Source organism: Pelecanus crispus, chromosome 9, assembly GCF_030463565.1.
Source record: "Pelecanus crispus isolate bPelCri1 chromosome 9, bPelCri1.pri, whole genome shotgun sequence".
Lineage (NCBI taxonomy): Eukaryota > Metazoa > Chordata > Aves > Pelecaniformes > Pelecanidae > Pelecanus > Pelecanus crispus.
In genome coordinates this window covers 30,687,656-30,704,727 of record NC_134651.1, presented here as the reverse complement: position 1 = coordinate 30,704,727, position 17,072 = coordinate 30,687,656, and the positions used below count along the sequence as shown (strand labels likewise).

The 17,072-nt window shown below is 58.0% G+C and overlaps 1 protein-coding gene across 2 annotated transcripts; it reads right to left on the bottom strand.

The window, feature by feature from the left end:
• Positions 1 to 1,684: 1,684 nt before the first annotated feature.
• Positions 1,685 to 13,363, bottom strand: ETV5 (ETS variant transcription factor 5). 2 transcript variants are annotated; one of them, XM_075716428.1, is made up of 12 exons: positions 13,319 to 13,363; positions 13,117 to 13,204; positions 12,920 to 12,967; positions 12,753 to 12,803; positions 7,484 to 7,613; positions 7,088 to 7,339; positions 5,034 to 5,293; positions 4,171 to 4,230; positions 3,601 to 3,669; positions 3,047 to 3,255; positions 2,085 to 2,186; positions 1,685 to 1,906 (listed from the first exon to the last, which is right to left on the bottom strand). In XM_075716428.1, the coding sequence occupies exons 1-12, from the start codon at positions 13,361 to 13,363 to the stop codon at positions 1,685 to 1,687; spliced, it is 1,536 nt and encodes a 511-aa protein (XP_075572543.1). The 2 variants fall into 2 exon arrangements, with proteins under 2 accessions (XP_075572543.1, XP_075572544.1); XM_075716429.1 differs by having other exon boundaries at positions 3,047 to 3,216.
• Between the last annotated feature and the right edge of the window lie 3,709 nt (positions 13,364 to 17,072).

The following is a 17,072-nucleotide window of genomic DNA, read 5'->3' as shown; positions in this document are numbered from 1 at the left end:
CATGGCCCTGCGTGCCCTGAACAATGGGCTGTACCCTGGACAAATTCTATCCCCACAAGCACATCCAGAGGCTCCCTCCCAGCCCAGGCAGCATCCCACAGTGCAGACAAAGTAGGGGCCCAAGCAGCCAGGGAGGAACAGAAAGCAAGATCCTTTATTGTACACAGTACAGAATGTAATGCACCTTTGCAGGAGATACACAGCCCTGCTCTAGTAAAGATTATTTCAAATCAGTCCTCAGATTAACCCCTTCTGCACTGTAGACCTGCCACACTGAGCAAATGGTTAAAACTCTGTCCCCAAGGTGGGGTTCCTGCAACTGAATGCTCCCCACAGGTACAGGGCACTGCAGCCACTGTGGGGAGAGCAACTGAGTCTACCCAGAGTTAATCTTCATACTTCCCCAAGAAAGAATGAATCAGTCAAAAAAAAAAAAATCCAAACAAAGCTAACAAAGGAAGAGAAAAAATTTCCTATACAGCATTTACAACAAAACCATGTAGCTGGTGGGGGTGGGGGGGATAGGCAGGTATGGATATACGAGTGGTGGAGTGTTAGGAGGCGCAGCGGCAAGGGGGGAAGCTAGAGGGACGCAGGGTACCTGGGAAGCAGCATGGGGGACCCCACCGTCCTGCCCACTGCAGCCTTACAGCCCAGCTCCGAGGCCATGCTGAGCAGGGCAGGGAGCACAGCTGAGCCAGCACCAGGGTTCAGCCTTGGTTCCCCCAAGAAAGAGGACTCGAGTGGTGAAATGGAGTGGACCAGATACTTCGGCAGCCATCCCAGCAAGCCGCAGGCACCAAGGGCTCCCCTGGCAACCATGCCACCAGGAAAGCCAGGGAGGGCATCTGCAGGAACAGCAGCCAGGTTGCAAAAAATAGCTTTGCCTTAAAATACAAAAAATCTACAAAAATCAGTTTAGAAACCTTTTTTTTCCCCCCTAAAACATTAAAAAAAAAAAAAGGCGGGGGGGGGGGGGGGGGGGGGAGATAGTGTCACGGTCTCCTCCTCTGAAATGCAACCCATGGCACACAGCCAGAGCTGGGGAGGAGGAGTGAGAGGGACATAGAGAGGACCTGGGGGGCCAGGAAACTGTTATATCAGGTTATATCATGAGGGCAGGGTGGGGAGGGTCAGTTCAGGAAGAAGGCAGAAGGCTCCTCAGGGTTGGGGTAGGATGCTGCGCATGTCAGCCCTGGGGTGCAGGCCCAGGGGGCCCCCCTGCATCCCTCCTCTGTGCAAATCAAAGCCCTTTCCACCACAGAAGGCAGCTACACAGATCGCGCTCGATGCAAAGCAGATTGTCGTGAAAATTCGCCAGGCGGCCACACTGGCTCAGCCCAGTCCTGGGACACTGCTGGAGCCATCAGCCCTCACGGTGCTGGAGAGGAACAGGGCCTGGGTCAGAGACTGCATCTTTAGCTCCCATCACCCGATGGTTGGTGGGAGGTCCCAGCCACGGGCAGTCCTATGCACTAGCCCTTGGACATTAAGGGTGGGAATTCAGTGGTGACACACAGGGGGCATTTTACATTCCTCTAATTTGTGTGTGCGCACATGCGCTGTGTTGGTTTGGTGTTTTTTTTTTTTTCCTCTCCTTATGAACAGCAAAAAATATTCTTTAGAAAACCGTATTTGCCCCAAGTGGATGTGCTAGTGCTTGTGGTTCTGCAGGCTGGCTGAGTCAGTAAGCAAAGCCCTCCGCGTAAGGAAGGCTGCTGCAGGGATCCATTTCCAGGAGGTATGCTGGGCTGTCCTCGAAGTGCGTCAGCGGCACTGTCTCCTCCTCGGGCACTGGGCAGTCAGGCTCCATCTTCAGGAAGGGCCGCTGGTTGTCAGGGTAGGCCATGGAAAAGAGGGCATCGGGGTCGCAGACGAACTTATAGACATACCTCTCACCAGCCACCTGCAAGGAGGAGGAGGGCATAAGAGGTGCCCTGCACCTTCAACCCCATGGAGTAACAAGCATGGCATGACCGACATTGGACTTAGCCCCCCTCCTGCTGTGCCCCGGGACACCAGGGTGACAGTGGGGGATGGTCACACCTTCCACCCACCCCTCCCGTGGCAGTAGGGTCACTCGCCTTCTGCATGATGCCCTTCTCATAGTAGTAGCGCAGGGAGCGGCTGAGCTTGTCGTAGTTCATGGCTGGCCGGTTCTTCTGGATGCCCCAGCGCCGTGCTACCTGCAGGGAGAAAGGCAGCAGCCGTCAAGGCTCCAGCCAGGGCTCGGACATTGGTCCTCAAAAGGAAATCACAACCAAAATGCAGGGTAGGGGCTTGTTTCTGGGGGCTGCAGCAGCCAGGGGCAAAAGCATCACTGTGGTCCTGCAGAATTTCCCCGCCTGATGCAATAAATGCTCCAGCTCCAAGCGCCAGCTGCCACAATGCCGCCACCGCCAAACCGGGGCCAAATCAAAAGACATTTGATTAGGGGAGCCTGCCAAAAAAGCCGCTTCAAAAACCCACAATTTCCATGCACGGCGTAAGAGATATTATGGGTAACTACCCACAATGCGCAGCTCAGCACTACAGCTGCTTTCAATTACTGCCCAAACAGCTTCTTCCTCTGCGTCACCCTCCTGCAGAGCTGCACAGCTCCAGCACAGCACCATGCCGGCACAGAGATGCCGCTGGGTACTCAGGGCGAAGCAGCAGATCAGTTTGGGAGGGAGGGAGGGAGCTGTGTCTGAGCAATGAGACTCAGCAAGACACCCAAGGCACAGCAGAGACAAAGCTACCATGAGCTGGTGACCACCAGCAGCTCCAGGAGCAGAGTGTGTGCTGTGCAGAGAGGCAGTGGAGGAGATGAAAGGCAAATTTCTATGGCTGCTTAGTGCAGACAGGTGGTTGGCTTTTCCCTCTTGCCCTCAAAAGCTGCCTGTAGAGTAAGATACGTGCCTCGCTTCAGATGCAAGTGTGAACTGCTGTGTTGCATGGGAAGGATCCAGCCCCCGACCCCACACCCTCAGGCTCTCCCCATGGCCATTCCTGGGCTGTAGCCCTGGCTCCAGCACGCCACGCGCTGGGGCAGGACTGCCCATACCTCCTCAGGTTCGATCAGCTTGAACTCCATGCCCCGGCCGGTCCAGGCAATGAAGTGGGCATTGGCGGGGTCATCCAGGAGAGTGACCAGAAACTGCCAGAGCTGCAGGGATCCACGCCGCTGGTAGGGAGGGCCCTCACGGTACAGGGTGGGCTCCTGCTTCACTTTACCTACCCGCACCAAGACATGGCTGGTTAAACACCCCGGCTCTGCCCCTCTCCTGGGCTGTACCACCCGGCAGGGGACACGTACAGCAACACTGGCTTTCCACTGTGCCAGGACCCCCTGTGCAGGATCAGACCACAGGGTTGGAGAGGGGAGAGGTGCTGGGGATGGTGCTGCAGACAGGCAAGGCTTGGGGTGAGTGGCAGGGACGGGGATGGGGCATGGCGGCGATGCCGAGCAGCCACGGACAATGCTCGGCAGCTCTCAAGAGCACTGCACTGGCACAGCTTGGCCTTAAAAGCTGTCCCCTGTGGAGCCTGGCCCCCTGGATCCCTCCATGAGCCCTGGTCACCCCCAGCCCTGGGGTAAATCTGGGGCCAGATTCTTACCCTCCAGCCTCTCTGGTACCACGCACGTGTCATCAAAATACAGTCGTGTGTCCTTTTCATATGAAAATCCTAGGGCAAAAAGACCCTTGGGTAAGCACAGGGCCCCTCCACCACCCCAGCTGGACCCCAAAAAAACCCGTGGTTTGGCCCAATCCAGCACCAAGACCCTGTCCCCCAGCACCAGGAGCAACCCCAATTATTTCAGTGGCGTTGCACTGGCTCACCAGCTGAATGCCACACAGCTCTGTGTCCCCCCCACCCTGGGGAGCTGGAGGAACCAAAACCCTCTTAGCAGCTACACTGGGCGTGTTACCCTGCATTATGTGGTGCAGCACTGCTGGGCCCTTGCAGCATGCTCTCAGGAGCCAGTGGCTGCATGGCACAGGTCCTGTTTTTAGCAGCGGTGCCGGTGCTGCTCGCATGCAGGCTCTTACAGGCACCACAGTGCTCTTGCAGGCATTTTCAGGGTGCACAGCAGCTGAGAGGAGGGGTCTGCCTGCCCCAAGGGAGGAATGGGACAGGACATGCCAGGGATGCCTGTGAACAGGAGGTGGCCAGGGGCACACTCACCATCATGGCTGCTGGGGAAGACGCCCCCCCGCAGGTACGAGGACTGGCAGTTAGGCACTTCTGCGAGGGAGATGAAGGTGGCGTTAAGGACATATGCCCCATGGGTCCCACAGGTGCTCAGCAGCATCTGCCTGCCCAAGCACATCCTGCAGCCAAGCCCAAGCGTCTTTCCCCCTCATGAACCCTGGGCCACTGCACCCACCCCCAGCCCCCACACCCAGCTTTGGGGGAAAACCAGTACAATTTATGGGGAGGGGTGGCGCTGCAATGAGGACCGGCAGCAAGGTCTAAGTCAGTTTGGGTTTTCACCATGTTATTTGGGCCCCACAGGAAGGGAGGCATCGTCACACCTCCCCTGCCATCTGCTCGGCTATGCCACCCTCCATCCCGAGGTCGGGGTATTTTTAGGTCCTAAGGCGATTAGAGGATTTTTCCATGATGCTGGTAGGGTCCAGAAGCCAGAAATCACAGCTGGCCCCAGGCCAGAGCTGCAGGGGGACCCACCAGCTGCCACAGGGTGCCCCAGCACACAGCTATGGCACAGACCATGCTACACAGCATCTGGTGAATGCCTGCTCTATCCCCCCAGCTTTGGAAAGGAAAGGGGGGGGGGGGTGAAAGAGGGGGGAGGAAAAAGAGAGAAAAACAAAAAAGATCATCTACCAGGCAAAGCAGCAGCCTGGCTCTGCGGTAATCCCAGGGTGACATGGCACCTGCTGCCCGAGGCTCAACCCTGCACCCGCCATGCTGTTGCCCACGACCCATAGACAGCAGAGATGACTCCACTCCCCTGGGTGCCACTGCTGTAACCCACAGTCCCCCAGGTGCCAGCACCCAGCTGCCCCCCCCGAACTTGCACCCACCTGAGTCGATGCAGTAGTCCCGGGGCTCCTGCTTGATGCCGATAGGGGGCTGGAAGCTGTGGCCAGGGGGGCCAGGCAGGCCAGGGCCACCATGCTCATAGAGTGGGTCGTGGTACTCCTGCTTGAATCCCTGAGTGGGGCGGGGGGCAGCAGGGCCAAGGGGCTCCGACAGCTGCCGGTGGTAGATGGGGCGGCTGTCCCCCGGGACCCCGGGCTGTGGCAGGAAGGGGTGGCAGGGCTCCGACAGCTGCCTCTGAAACCTGGGAGGAGAGGGATGCAACATTAGCGAGGGGTGGCAGGGTCAGCCCTGCTGGCACACTGCCGGCTCCTGCCCCAGACCGGGACCCCAGGCTGGCTTGGTGCCCTCAGCCTGGGGTGCTGCTGGGGTGGTTCGGGTGGCATTGTGTCCCACCCGCAGTGGGCTGGGACAGTTCCTCAGGAGCACGGCCACCATGAGGATTCGTCCCATGGGGACCTGGCAGGGTGCTGGTGACCCCTGTCCCTCTCCAAGTGCTGGGGACACCCTGCCAGGGGAGCAGGACAGCCCATGGGCCATCATTGCAAAGCACTGCATGATGATGGCAGCCCTGAGCTGCAGCAGGGATATCTGGGAAACAAAAAAAACCCATCCCACAACAGTAAAATCTCTGTAAACCACTAAAATCTGCCCCCAGGGTGGGGGGCAGAGCTCCAAGCCCCAGGGGATTCTGCACCTAGGCACGCGTTTATGCAAAGCTAAATACACTTCACTGCCCTGCAGCCCCAGCTGGCCACTAATCTGCCTGCATGGCTGGGATTAAACCTTGAACTTGGTGGCAGGGAGCACTATTTTCAGCTCTGGGGTGCTGCCACCGCAAGCTCGAGCCCCAGCACAGTCTCTCCTGGCTGTGGTGGATTAGGGACCATCTCGAGGGAGTGCTGCCGCATCCCCTTGCCCTCCAGCACCTTGAAAGGCGATCCCCACACCCGGCTCCTCTCACCAGCCCTGTGCCATTTGGCTTTGTAATCGGAGCTCTCCCAGCTGCCGGGCTGGGATTACTCCATTTCCGAGCTGCGTCCCTCTGCCCTTCCTGAGTGAAACCCAAGCCTCACTCTGGCACAGCGCTTCCCCAGGCATCACAGCCAACCCCCCACATAGCTCAAAGGTTGCCCAGAGCAGAGCCCCGCTTTGCTGGGGAGGGATGATCGCCTGTTGCAGGCGTGTCCCAAGGGTTTCCATGGCCCCGCTGCATGGCCTTTGCTGTGCTGCTATGTCCAGCCCCATGCCCAAAGGGGACACCCCGCTGCTGGTGACACAGCAGCCGTTACACCAGCAAAGGGCATCCAGGAGGGCACAAGCAAAGCCAGAGGTCAACTGTGGCCTCCACCATGCCACCTACCAATAGCACAGGCAAAGCTGAGGTGAGGGAGGGGACCAACAAAGCCTTTGGGGACACGGGGGTGATGGGGGACAAAGCCACAGCTTAAAGAGAAAGTGGGGAGCAGGCTCTCTCCCTCCACAGCCCCAAAATCATGGACATGCCATGCAATCCACGGGGGAGTTGAGGACTGACCCTCAGCCCAGGGGTGCCTGGGGGCAGGATGGGGATGCCTGCAGCTCCCCAGACCAGCAGGGCTCAGCTTGGATGGCAGAAAGCTGCAGCGGGTGAGAGAGAGGAGAGCAAGAGCCCTGACACAGCACCATCACCTGCCACCGCAGGGATGGATGTAGGCAGCAGCTTCTGCCTCCTTCACCTTTCCTGAGGGGGAGGTGAAGGGTTTGCCTGGTGTCCCCGGGGCTGGGAGGAGCAGGTCCCCGTTTGCAAGGAGCTGCCTTGTGGGAAGAAACAGCTGCAAGATCCCAGTGGGAAGCAGCAAGTTTTGCCACACTGGCTTCCACGGGCCTCCAGGCAGCAATGTCTGGCTCACAGTCCACAGCCACAGCAAGGGGATGAGGGGATGGGCATCCCCCTTCCCTGCCCACACTTTGAGTCCACCAACCCATCCCATGAGGACCACAGTCCCCATAAACACCTGCAAGACACCAGCATTCACTTGGGCAGGGGAAGCCTTACCTGTGCTCCGTGGGGTATTGGTTCTCAGACATCATCTTTGGCATGTGCATGGGCGGGTGAGGTGGCCGTGGCACGGCGAAAGTCTGCTGCCTCTGCTCCTGCAGCGGGTGCGGGGCTGGGGCTGCCCCATGGGCAGCTGCCTGCGCAGCCGGTGCCGGCGGTGGCAGGGCCGATCCCTGGTGTGCAGGAGACACCGGCGTGGTGGGCGGCGTTAATGGCTTGAACCCGGTGGGGGGCTTCCTGTCATAGGCACTGTGGAGGGGAGAGGGGCGGGGGGGGGGGGGGGTGACAGCGATGCTAATGAGGACACCTCCACCCAGTGGAGGCTGACAAGTGAGACGAGTCCCCGCACCGTGACCAGAGGCATCTCAGGGGCCACCCCCCTCCGCTACCTACCAGCAGTTGTAGAGGCACTTGTCCCCGTAGCCAGCACAGAGAGCCTGCTCGTGGCTGCAGGACGACAGCTCTGAGGAAGGGCTGTGCAGCTCCCTCTTGATCTTTGCTGGAGGTGGAGCATGCAGGACCACTGCAACAAGAGGAGAGTACAGGCTCACCCTTGGGTGCTCTTTGCTCAGGAATCAGGTGCCGAATTACCCCCCTGGCAGCATGAGGCAACCAAACTATGGCAGGATGATGCCCCAGCAGACCCTGATGTGCCAGTGGACCAAGTCAGGGTGGCAGAGCTGACTTCTGCAAGGGAGGGCAGAGCTCCCAGGGGCTGGGACAGTCCCTCCAGCCCAGGACATCACTCACAGAGGAGGGGAATAGTTGCCTACTGTGATCTGAGAGGGAAATGGCACAGGGCAAGAGAGGGCAGAGCAAGGCCTGTGAGAGGTGAACAAGCAGCTCGACAACAGCCATGATGAGACATGTGCCCAGGCCAGTCCAAAAGCCCCTCAAGGAGGGGAGATCAGCCTGGGCACCGCAGGCAGCGGTTGCCTTCCTGAGCCAGGGGCAAGGAACAAGGGGGCTTGACAGCCTGGAGCTCCAAGAGCTTGTAAGCAGGACACAGCAGCCCACGCACCCATGCAGGGGCATACCCAGGTCCCAGTTAGGTGGCCAGAGAGTTGGCAAGTGGCTAAATGCATCCACCTATCCCCAGCCAAGGTGCTCCAAGGGGACCCAGTCCATACATTTGTATGAATTCAAGTGGCAAACATCCCGTTAAACCCAAATCCTTCTCAGGACCCCGAGCCCACTCGCTATATATAATTTTAAACTGAGTAATATACGCTTAACCTAATTAATTTCTAAAAGCAGGCACTCTAGGAAAGGGAAAGCACCTCAGAGATCTTTACCTAAATAGTGCCTGCCTGCAGAGGAGAGCCAAGACTAATCGGAAGTGGAGTATTAACTTCATGCAAAGTCTAAACACAGTCCAGCTACAGCAGAGAGGAGCGAATAGCTCCAGGACAACTGTTCACAGCTTGCCAGGTAATTAGCTGCTCCCCTAATTTGTCAAAATCTTTAAAGAGCTGCTGAGTCCCCTCTCTACCCACCCCCCGCAACTGACTGCACAGCTGGTACCAAGGGCATAACCCCCCCCCGCCCCAGGAGGATTTGAAACACGAAGCCCAGTGCTGAGCCAGCACAGCCCCCTGCACGCCCTCCACCCGCTCCCAAGCCGGATTTATCCCCCTCCTCCTTCCCCCCGCAGTGAGGTTTTGCCGCTCTCAGCATTTCTAGCCTTAATGGGGGGCCAGCACAGCAGCAGCAAAGCCCGGGCACCCTGTGAGAAAGCAAAGGAGAACTGGGTTTGGAAGGGCTCCAGCTGCCTATCATGGGCATGTTTCTCCCTAACAGGCTCTGTGTTGTTGGAGCGGGTTGTTTTTCCGCCAGCCGTACAATGGGGTCTGGTTATTCATTGAAAAAAAAAAAAGTCTCTGAGCGGGCACCACCCTCCATTCACAATTTGGAGCGCTCCATTCATGTGGCCAGGGGAGAGAAAAAAAAAGAAAAAAAAAGAAAAATTTCCCCAGAGCTTAGCACTGCCATTCAAGAAAAGGGAAACGAGCCTTAAGATCCTAACAGACACCAGCTGGCCAAGCCCAGACTTTGTGCAACGTTTGGATTCCTTACACAAACACGGTGGGGCCAGCCGGCGCTGCTCAGCAAGATGTGCTCTTGCCGCCAAGCTCACGGCCAGCTGGGGCAGCAAGGCTGGAGTGCCCGGTGGCAGGAGCCAAGTGGGGTACCAAGGCTGGCGGTGCAACTCTCGGGGGAAAGGAGCTGGCTTTGGGTCCCTGGTGGCAAGCGGCCAGGCAGGGAGCAGGGAAGGCAGCAGGAAGGTTCCCAGGGAAAGGGATGCCCTGGCCCCAGCATCCAATGCCCTAAAGGCATGTTGGGTGCGCGAGTGCTTTTAACCTTTCCGGTCCTGCACTCGTCACTATAATTAAAAGCTAAAAAAAAATATAAAAATAGGCAGAGGGAGCAGCTTAACTACAGACGGGGCCAGAGAACATGCCTCGGCACACCTGCGCCAGGACTGAGCCACAGAGTGGTGAGAGCACCAGTGGGTGCCTGACGGCCCCTCTCAGGACTGCTTTAGCCCCTAGGGATGGGCAGACCCTGGGGAGGCTGGGCAAGGGGACCGGCCACGCATGCTGCTGCTGTGCCCGGCCAGTAAGGCAGGGAGGGGAAGATGGCGGTGTACCCCCCCCCAGTGCTGTACCACCAGCCAAGCTGGAGATGCCCCAAACATCAACCTTCAGTCAAGAGGTCTCCCATGGGAAAGGTGACACCCCAAAGCCATCTGGGGCCTGGAACTGGTAGTGAAACCTCTTGGTGGGGGACAGGGCAGGTTGTTCCCAACCACCAGTGTGATGGGACCTCTAAGAGGCCAAGCCTGGAGGATGCTGGCTTTGCCGGTGGCACCCACTGCCCAAACCACGGCAAAAGCAATCAAACCACCATTTCCAGCCCAGCCACCAGCTGGGGACCTTGGCACCTGCTCAAGCTGTCACCTGGGAGCCGAGCTCCATGCCTGCTCGTCCATCCCCCAGCGTTACAGGACGCACCCAAGGTCACACCAGGAGAGGAGCCAGAAATAGAAGCCAGGCTCCTGCTTTCCTTTGTTTAAACAATCCTTCCTCAGAAACAAACCTCCTGCTTTCATTTTGGCGTGTAAGAAACCCCACTCTGTGCCCTGCCTGTGGCTTTAGCCATGCACCACCTGTACAGGGGACCACAAATCCCCTGGGAGCAAACCCCTGCAAAAGGCAAAGCTTCTTGTGGTGCTTGATCTCCCCAGCACGACCCCATCACTCCCCAGTTATTTAAACAACTGATTTAAGATGTAACATTGTACGTATACCCTTCTCTCTGGGACCATGCCACCAGTGAGCCCACACTTATGCCCGGCTAGGGATGTGGCACAATGGCCAGTGCAGTGAACTCTGCAGGAGTCACCCACAGCCTCCTTGCCTTTCTGGGAGGATTTGCCGCTTCTCCAGGTAGCATATAAGCACTGAATCCAGCCTCTTGCTGCTTGGTCGAGGGTGCCAAGAACAACACATCCCTTATATGGGGGAGCCCTGCTTTCTGCATCCTTACGGCAGGATTTCCTCCCCAGCACAGCGACCTGCCACCCTCCAGTGTGTTACGGCACTTTGCTGCCAAACCCCAATTTTAAGCCCGTGTCTGCCAGGGACCTTGGCTACAGAATTGGGAACAGCGAGCAGGCATCAGCCAAGCTGCAGACAGCCACCATGCAATGAGGGTTTTTTAGCAATGCAAGAACGATGCTGCAGTTTGGAGCATCTCTGAGACTCAACATGGCACATGTGGTGGCATTCCCCATGGCAACGGGGTCAAAACTGAGCCTCGTTTGTCCCTTTCTACTGCTGGGCAGAGGAAGCTTGGCCCTGGGAATGCCAGGGCCACCGAGCAGGAGACGGAGACGGTTTGCTCAAGGTAAAAGAGAGCAGCAACTTCCTCAGGGAAAAGGCATGGAGCTATACAACTGCAGGATCCGAGTCCAACGCACACCCATAAACATCCATATGGGCTAGGGAAGGATTTACCTTTCCCCAGGAGCTAATAGGCACTGAACCCCAATGTGACCCCAAGCCCAGGAAAGGAGCACATACCTGCTAGCAAAACCCAGGTGCAGTGGGGAAGCTGCACCAGATTTGTTCCTCTCTTTCTTCCTACACCGCACATGGTTCAAAACCGGAGTAAAATGCAAAGATGGGGACAGAAAGCTATAAGCTAGAGAGTTTCTCCTCCTTAAATGCTCTCCAGTGCTGGTATGGAAGAGCCAGGCTCCCTGTCCAAGCCCCCCCAGCTGGTACAGCCCTCTGCATGACAGCAAGGGAAACCTTTGCTTTCTCTCCCCAGGAAAGTTAAGGAAGGTTATTATAGCAGGGAATCATGCAGGGAAATCTTCTTTCAAGTGACAAAGTCATTTCAACACCAGGTCCGCAGAGGCTGAGCAGGTCAGAAGAACATTTTAAGAGTCTCAAACAAATGCTTCTTCTCCCCCCACCCCCCCCTTTTTTTTTTCTCCTTTCCCTGCATGTCCCAGAAAAGTTTGTCTCTTCTCTCTGAGCTCTTCAGGCTACAAGGAAACAAGAAACTGCCAAAAGGCACTGGAAACAGCTTCAGCCCTAAGAGCCACCCTCCCACGCACACTGCAGTTTCTACCGCTCCAAGCAAGAGCTGCCGGGCTGCGCTAGGATGTCAACAGCCAGTTGCATTTCTGACTCTGGGCTCGCCTTTTATCTCAAGGGAGACAAGGAAAAAAGCGCATCTGAAACTTGGGCTGTCTGGAACAGTTTAATGGCAAGCTTCCCACTCAGAAGTAATCAAAGAACAATAATTAACATGCATTTACTGTAGGAGAAGATACCCTTGCTGCATGCTGTGACAAAGCTGGAATGAAAAATCTGTTCGACTGCAGGCTAAATTTGATTTCCTTTAAGTTCTGTAGCTGCCTGGCTCAGCAGCAAAACCCAGTCACCAACACCAAGCTACTACTTCTGTTTGCCAGGTAACAACTCAAAACATCCTGATCCCCCCTTCCCCTCCAACCGAGCCACGAGAGCCATGTAAGCACCACACGCCATTAACCAGCCCCTGCCCTCACCGCTAACCCATTCCGGCAATGAACCACAGCTCAGAAACAACTCTCGCTCTTATGCAATTCAAGAGGGACTGCGTTTTCACTGGCCTCCTTTTAAACACGCTTGCTTGCCAGTGATTAATGCTGCTTAAAGCAGCTCAAGTTTCACCGCTCAGGTCCTCTCTTGCCAACAGTGCTGGGCCAGGACTGTAAAAAGCTCCAGAAACTGCAGAGATTGTGGCTAACCAAGAAGCCCATCACAGGCTCTCACATCCACTTGAAAAGGAAAAGGAGCATTTATAAGCAAATGAACATTACTACAAACAAGCAGCGAGTCTCAGGGGAGTCCACAGATCAGTTAGAGATATTTCCATGTGTTTGGCTATAATTTTCCCTGTTTACAAGAGACAGGACACTGCAAGTTTCATCTCCACGAACCCAAACCGCACGTGCTTTCTCCCAAAAGTCTGTGATTTCACAGTTTCAGCCCCAGCAACAACCACTTTCCCAAGGAAGCAGCTCCAAACCCAGCACGAGGTTTTGCACAGGCACCCAAACATTTCCCCCTCCACTGGAGAACAAAAACAGAGAACAATCACTTACAGTTGTCAGACTGGAAATCTGGGACAAATTGTTCGTCATCGGGGACCTGAGCTAAAAAAACAAAAAAAAAAAAAAAGAAAAAAGAAGTGGTTTTATAGTGTTTTCAGTTCTCAAAAAAATGTTCGTGGAAAGATTTTACACAGCAAAAGGCGGAGGTGAAGACTTGCCTTCAGCTAGCCAGGCCTCTTGGAGCTGGCTGAGATCCTGGAAGAGCTCTGGAACAGAGTGAAAGACTTAGGCGTTCCACAGAAGAATAAATAAAACTGCCATTATTCACAGGATTATTTCTAAACGGACAAACGTGAGGAGAGCGGTCTTGCAGGGCCACAGCAAGGCCACGGCTGCCTGGACCGGCTCTGCCTACCTTCCGAGTCGTGGGCCAGGTCTGTCTCCAAAAATTTCCTTTTCCTATCAGACCCCAGCCGGCCTCTGCCCTCCTCTGTGCAGGACTTCTGCAACGACCAGGGCGACAGCAGTTCAGGAGGGTGGCAGCCCCCAGGGACAGGGCATCCCCAAGGATAGGATGGCCCAACGGAGAGCAGTGAGGAGGCACAGGGCAAACTTACCCCAGGGCCCATGAAGGGAACCTGCTGGTCGTAGAAGCCGTCCATGGTGTGGGGGAAGCAGGCAGTGCCCCCGGCCCGCTCAGCATCGACGCCGGCCCCGGGAGTCCCACCCGGGCTCCAGTAGGTGCGCGGCTGGGGGTTGGAGGGGAAGGGGGGTCAGGATCAGGCCCCGGCCCCTGCCCCTGCCGCCCCCGGGGATGGCTCGGTGCGGGGCCGCCGCGCCTCCCCGGGGAGCCGGCCCGCTCCTGCCGTGGTGGGTCGCAGCCCCCCAGCTCGTGATGTCACGCGATTTCTATAGGAACGGCCGTGACATCATGCGCCGTGGGAGCGGGAGGAGGGGACCGGCAGGCAGGGCAGGGCAGGGCCGCCTCGCCTCGCCTCGCCTCGCCCCGCGGCCGCGTCCCGCCGCCCCTGCCGGTGCTCGGCGCTGCAGGGCCGCGCCGCAACCGGGCCCGTTCCCACGCCGCCCCGCGCGCCCCATTCATAAACTCCGCCCCCCCCCTCCCCCGCGCGCGCTCGCGCGCGCCCCCCGCCATTCACACCGCGCGGCCCGCGCCATTCATAAACACCGCCCCCGCCCTGGGCCGCGCTGCACCGCACCGCCAGGCCCCGCGTACCCGGCCGGGGCGCCGCGGGCTCGGGCTCGGCCGCAGCGGAGCGGAGCGGAGCCGTGGGGGGGACACCAGGGAAGGCGCCGCTCCGCGCCCGGGCACCGCGCTGCCGCTCTGCGCCGGCCCACAGCCCCCGAGACAGCGGCCTCCGCCCCGCCCCGCCCCGCTTGTTTACCCTCCGCGCCGCCCAATGGAGCGCCACTGCTCGGCTGCCCGTGCCATCTGATTGGCTGCAGCACAGCTGAGCGCCCGCCCACACACCGCCCCGCCGAGCACCATTGAGGCCGGCTGGGTGGGAGGGGGCGGCGGCAGCCAATGGGCGCAGATTGATTTGCATGGCTCCGCCGAGAACGTTTTTCATTCATAAAAAAATAGAAGGGGGAAGAGGCTGGCGGGTGGGGCGGGGGCAGCTCAGGATTTAAAGGGGCCGCGGCCTGCTCCAGAAGGGGACGCGGGGGGGACTTACGGGCAGCCTTGGGGGTTGGTGGGGCAGCCCAGGAGGCTGGATACGGGGGGAGAGACGACCACGCTATGCCCAAGAACCTACCACACAGCAAGCTCAGCAGATGGGATGGACCTCGGGCCTTGCACGCCATGGGGCCCCCTCTGCTTTCTCGGGAAGTGGTGTCGCACCAGCAGGGTGGTGTCACACAGGTCCCCCTTCGAGCCCGGGGCTAACCCACGCCTGAGGGCCGGTTTTAGCAGCCTTTCCCCTGCAGGCACCCTGGAGGCAGGTTTGCCTTTGAGAAGGGCTCTTTGGAGGAGGCCATAGGGAAAACTGCAGGGGCTTTGGGGCTGCCCTGGCCACAGATCCCCCTGAGTGGGTTCATGGACACAAGCCCTTGCAGAACTGCAAATGGCTCAGAGGATTGGGAATGACTTTAGGACAGAGCCATGCTGCTGGGGGCCTGCTAGGTCCCCCACTCCAGCATTGCTCTGCCAAGTGCCTCAGTTTCCCTATCTGTAACTGAAGGTTGTGAGACCCACCATGGAGACTTGCCAGTGGCTGCTCATGGAGGACACAACAGGTTGCACAGGATAAATGAACTGGCCTCACATTGTTGTGGAGTGAGACTGGGAAATTATTGCTGGAGAAGGGAAACCCAAGGGAGATCGCTCAGTTAAATATTGCTCTTCTCAGCTTGGGAAGGAGAGGAGCCTTCTGCTTGGATCCTGGGAAGATGCCCAGGGATTAGGAAGCATGTTGGTACGGAGTTGTCTTGCCCATTTTGAAATCCTCAGCCTCAGGTCATGCACTTGCAGGTGTCCTGGGAGAGCTGCCCAGCATGTCTCTGGGCTGCTGGTGGGAATTTCTCTGTCGATGCTGGGGTACTGATGAGCTTCCAGAGTCCTCTAGGGCTACCACAATCCCCCAGGAATGACGCTGGTAATATCAGGTAGCTTGTCTCTCATCGTATCCTGGGTGAAATGGACGGGGAGCTGCCACGATACGTTGCCCACAGAGAACCTGTGTGCTGGGGGGGGGGCACACAGAGGGCACGGGGTGTCCTTGCCGCCCAGGGAACACTCCCGGGGGGCTCTGGGGCTCTGCAGGTGCTGACACTCTCACTTCCCCTCTGCACAAAGGCAACCAGGATTAAATCACCACTGGTAAAATTAGCAGATGACACATGGGTGGGCAGGTGGCAAAACCTGGGCTGGGGAGCAAGGCAGGCTGCTGGAGATGAGCTGGGTCATTGCAGAGCTGGGCACAACCAGTGACCCAAGGCAGCTGTGGCCCTGCACCAGCTGGGGGCTGCTTGGCACCCCTGGGGCCTCTTGCTGCCACCCAGTGCAGGGAGAAGCGATGGGGGCCTAGTGCAGCTGTGGGGCAGGCAGGTGGGTGGCTGCAGGGGTGTCTGCAGGGGTGTCCTGGGAAGAGCCAAAGACCCTGGACAGCCAGGGCTGGGAGGGGGGGATGGCAACCAGCACCTGCTAAATTTAGAGCCTGCTCAGGAAAAAAAAAAATTAAAAAAATTGCAGGCTCCAAATTTAGCCAGTTGCAGCTCCCACTGAGTGCTGCTCCATTGTGCTGCCACTGACAACACTCCTTCAGCCCTGGTGCCCCAAATCAGGCACCTCTCACTGGAGTCCCTGAAGGTGGGGACCCTGTGCCTGGCCAGGAATCGGGGAACCTCAGTGCGTCCCAGGATCAGCCAAGTATTTCATCACCATCTTTATTTGAGGCAAGCCCACGGCAGTCCAGGTGTACATGGCAACATGCGCTACACTACAGACACCATTTCCATGCAGGCAACCACAGCTATGCACACAGCAGGAGGACGGGGCTGGTGCTGGACTGGGGCTCCCACGGGAATGGGGTTCCCCAGCTCTTGGGGTCCCCCAGCACAGCGTTGGCTTGGCGGGGTGCTCGCACGCTGGCAGTGGTGCCTGGGGGGGTGGTGGTGTTTGGGGGCTCCCACTCCATCCTGTGACCTTTGGGGGATGAAGGGCTGAACCGGGAGACACCAAGGGGGATGGGGTGGGGTTCAGAGCCTTAAGTGCCCCTTGGCTGCATGGCGTATTCCTCCCCGGAGATGGAGACAGCTGGGCTGGTGTTCCAGCCCCTGTGGGTCCCCTCCTGGGCTGGAGACCTTTGCACCATTGGACTAAGGAGGTCGTTAGCTGCCAGGGCCGTTGAACCATGGCTTTGGCATGGCAGGAGCAGATAAAAGCAGCATACCCCAGGAGAGGTGGCAGCGACCGTCTCACTGATCATCAGAAGGGGATGTCTCTATCAGAGCCCATCACTCTTGGCAGACCAGTGCTGGTATGTCATCATCCTACTGGCCCAGGGCGGTGGCCCTGGGCTCCCCATGCCCTGCAGGACATGTGTCTGAGTGCTCCCCCTGGCTTTGAGCTCAAACAAGCACTCCTTGCCTCTGGCGCACTGCCAGACCCATAGGTGTGGGCATGGGCACAGCGCCCACTTGCTTTCCCCAGCTCTGCCGCCACCGATGGCAAACCACAGCAGAGAGACACGAGTGCTCCTCTTTGCCCAGAGCCCAGCAAACCATGACTGGGTGCAAGGAGCAGGTCTGCAGTGAAAACTTGCTGATTCCATACAGGCACTTTCTAATCGGAGCCCCAGGATAAAACCCCAGGTCGAGGCCGAGCAGGCAGGGAAATGGAGCCAAACCTGC

Coding starts and splice junctions, on each gene's coding strand:
- ETV5 (XM_075716428.1), bottom strand. CDS start 13,363: ATGGACGGCTTCTACGACCAGCAGGTTCCCTTCATGGGCCCTGGG. Junction 3,670..4,170: donor CTTCCCCAGCAGCCATGATG/GTGAGTGTGCCC, acceptor TTTTTGCCCTAG/GATTTTCATATGAAAAGGAC. Junction 2,187..3,046: donor AGCTGATCGAACCTGAGGAG/GTATGGGCAGTC, acceptor TTCTCCCTGCAG/GTAGCACGGCGCTGGGGCAT.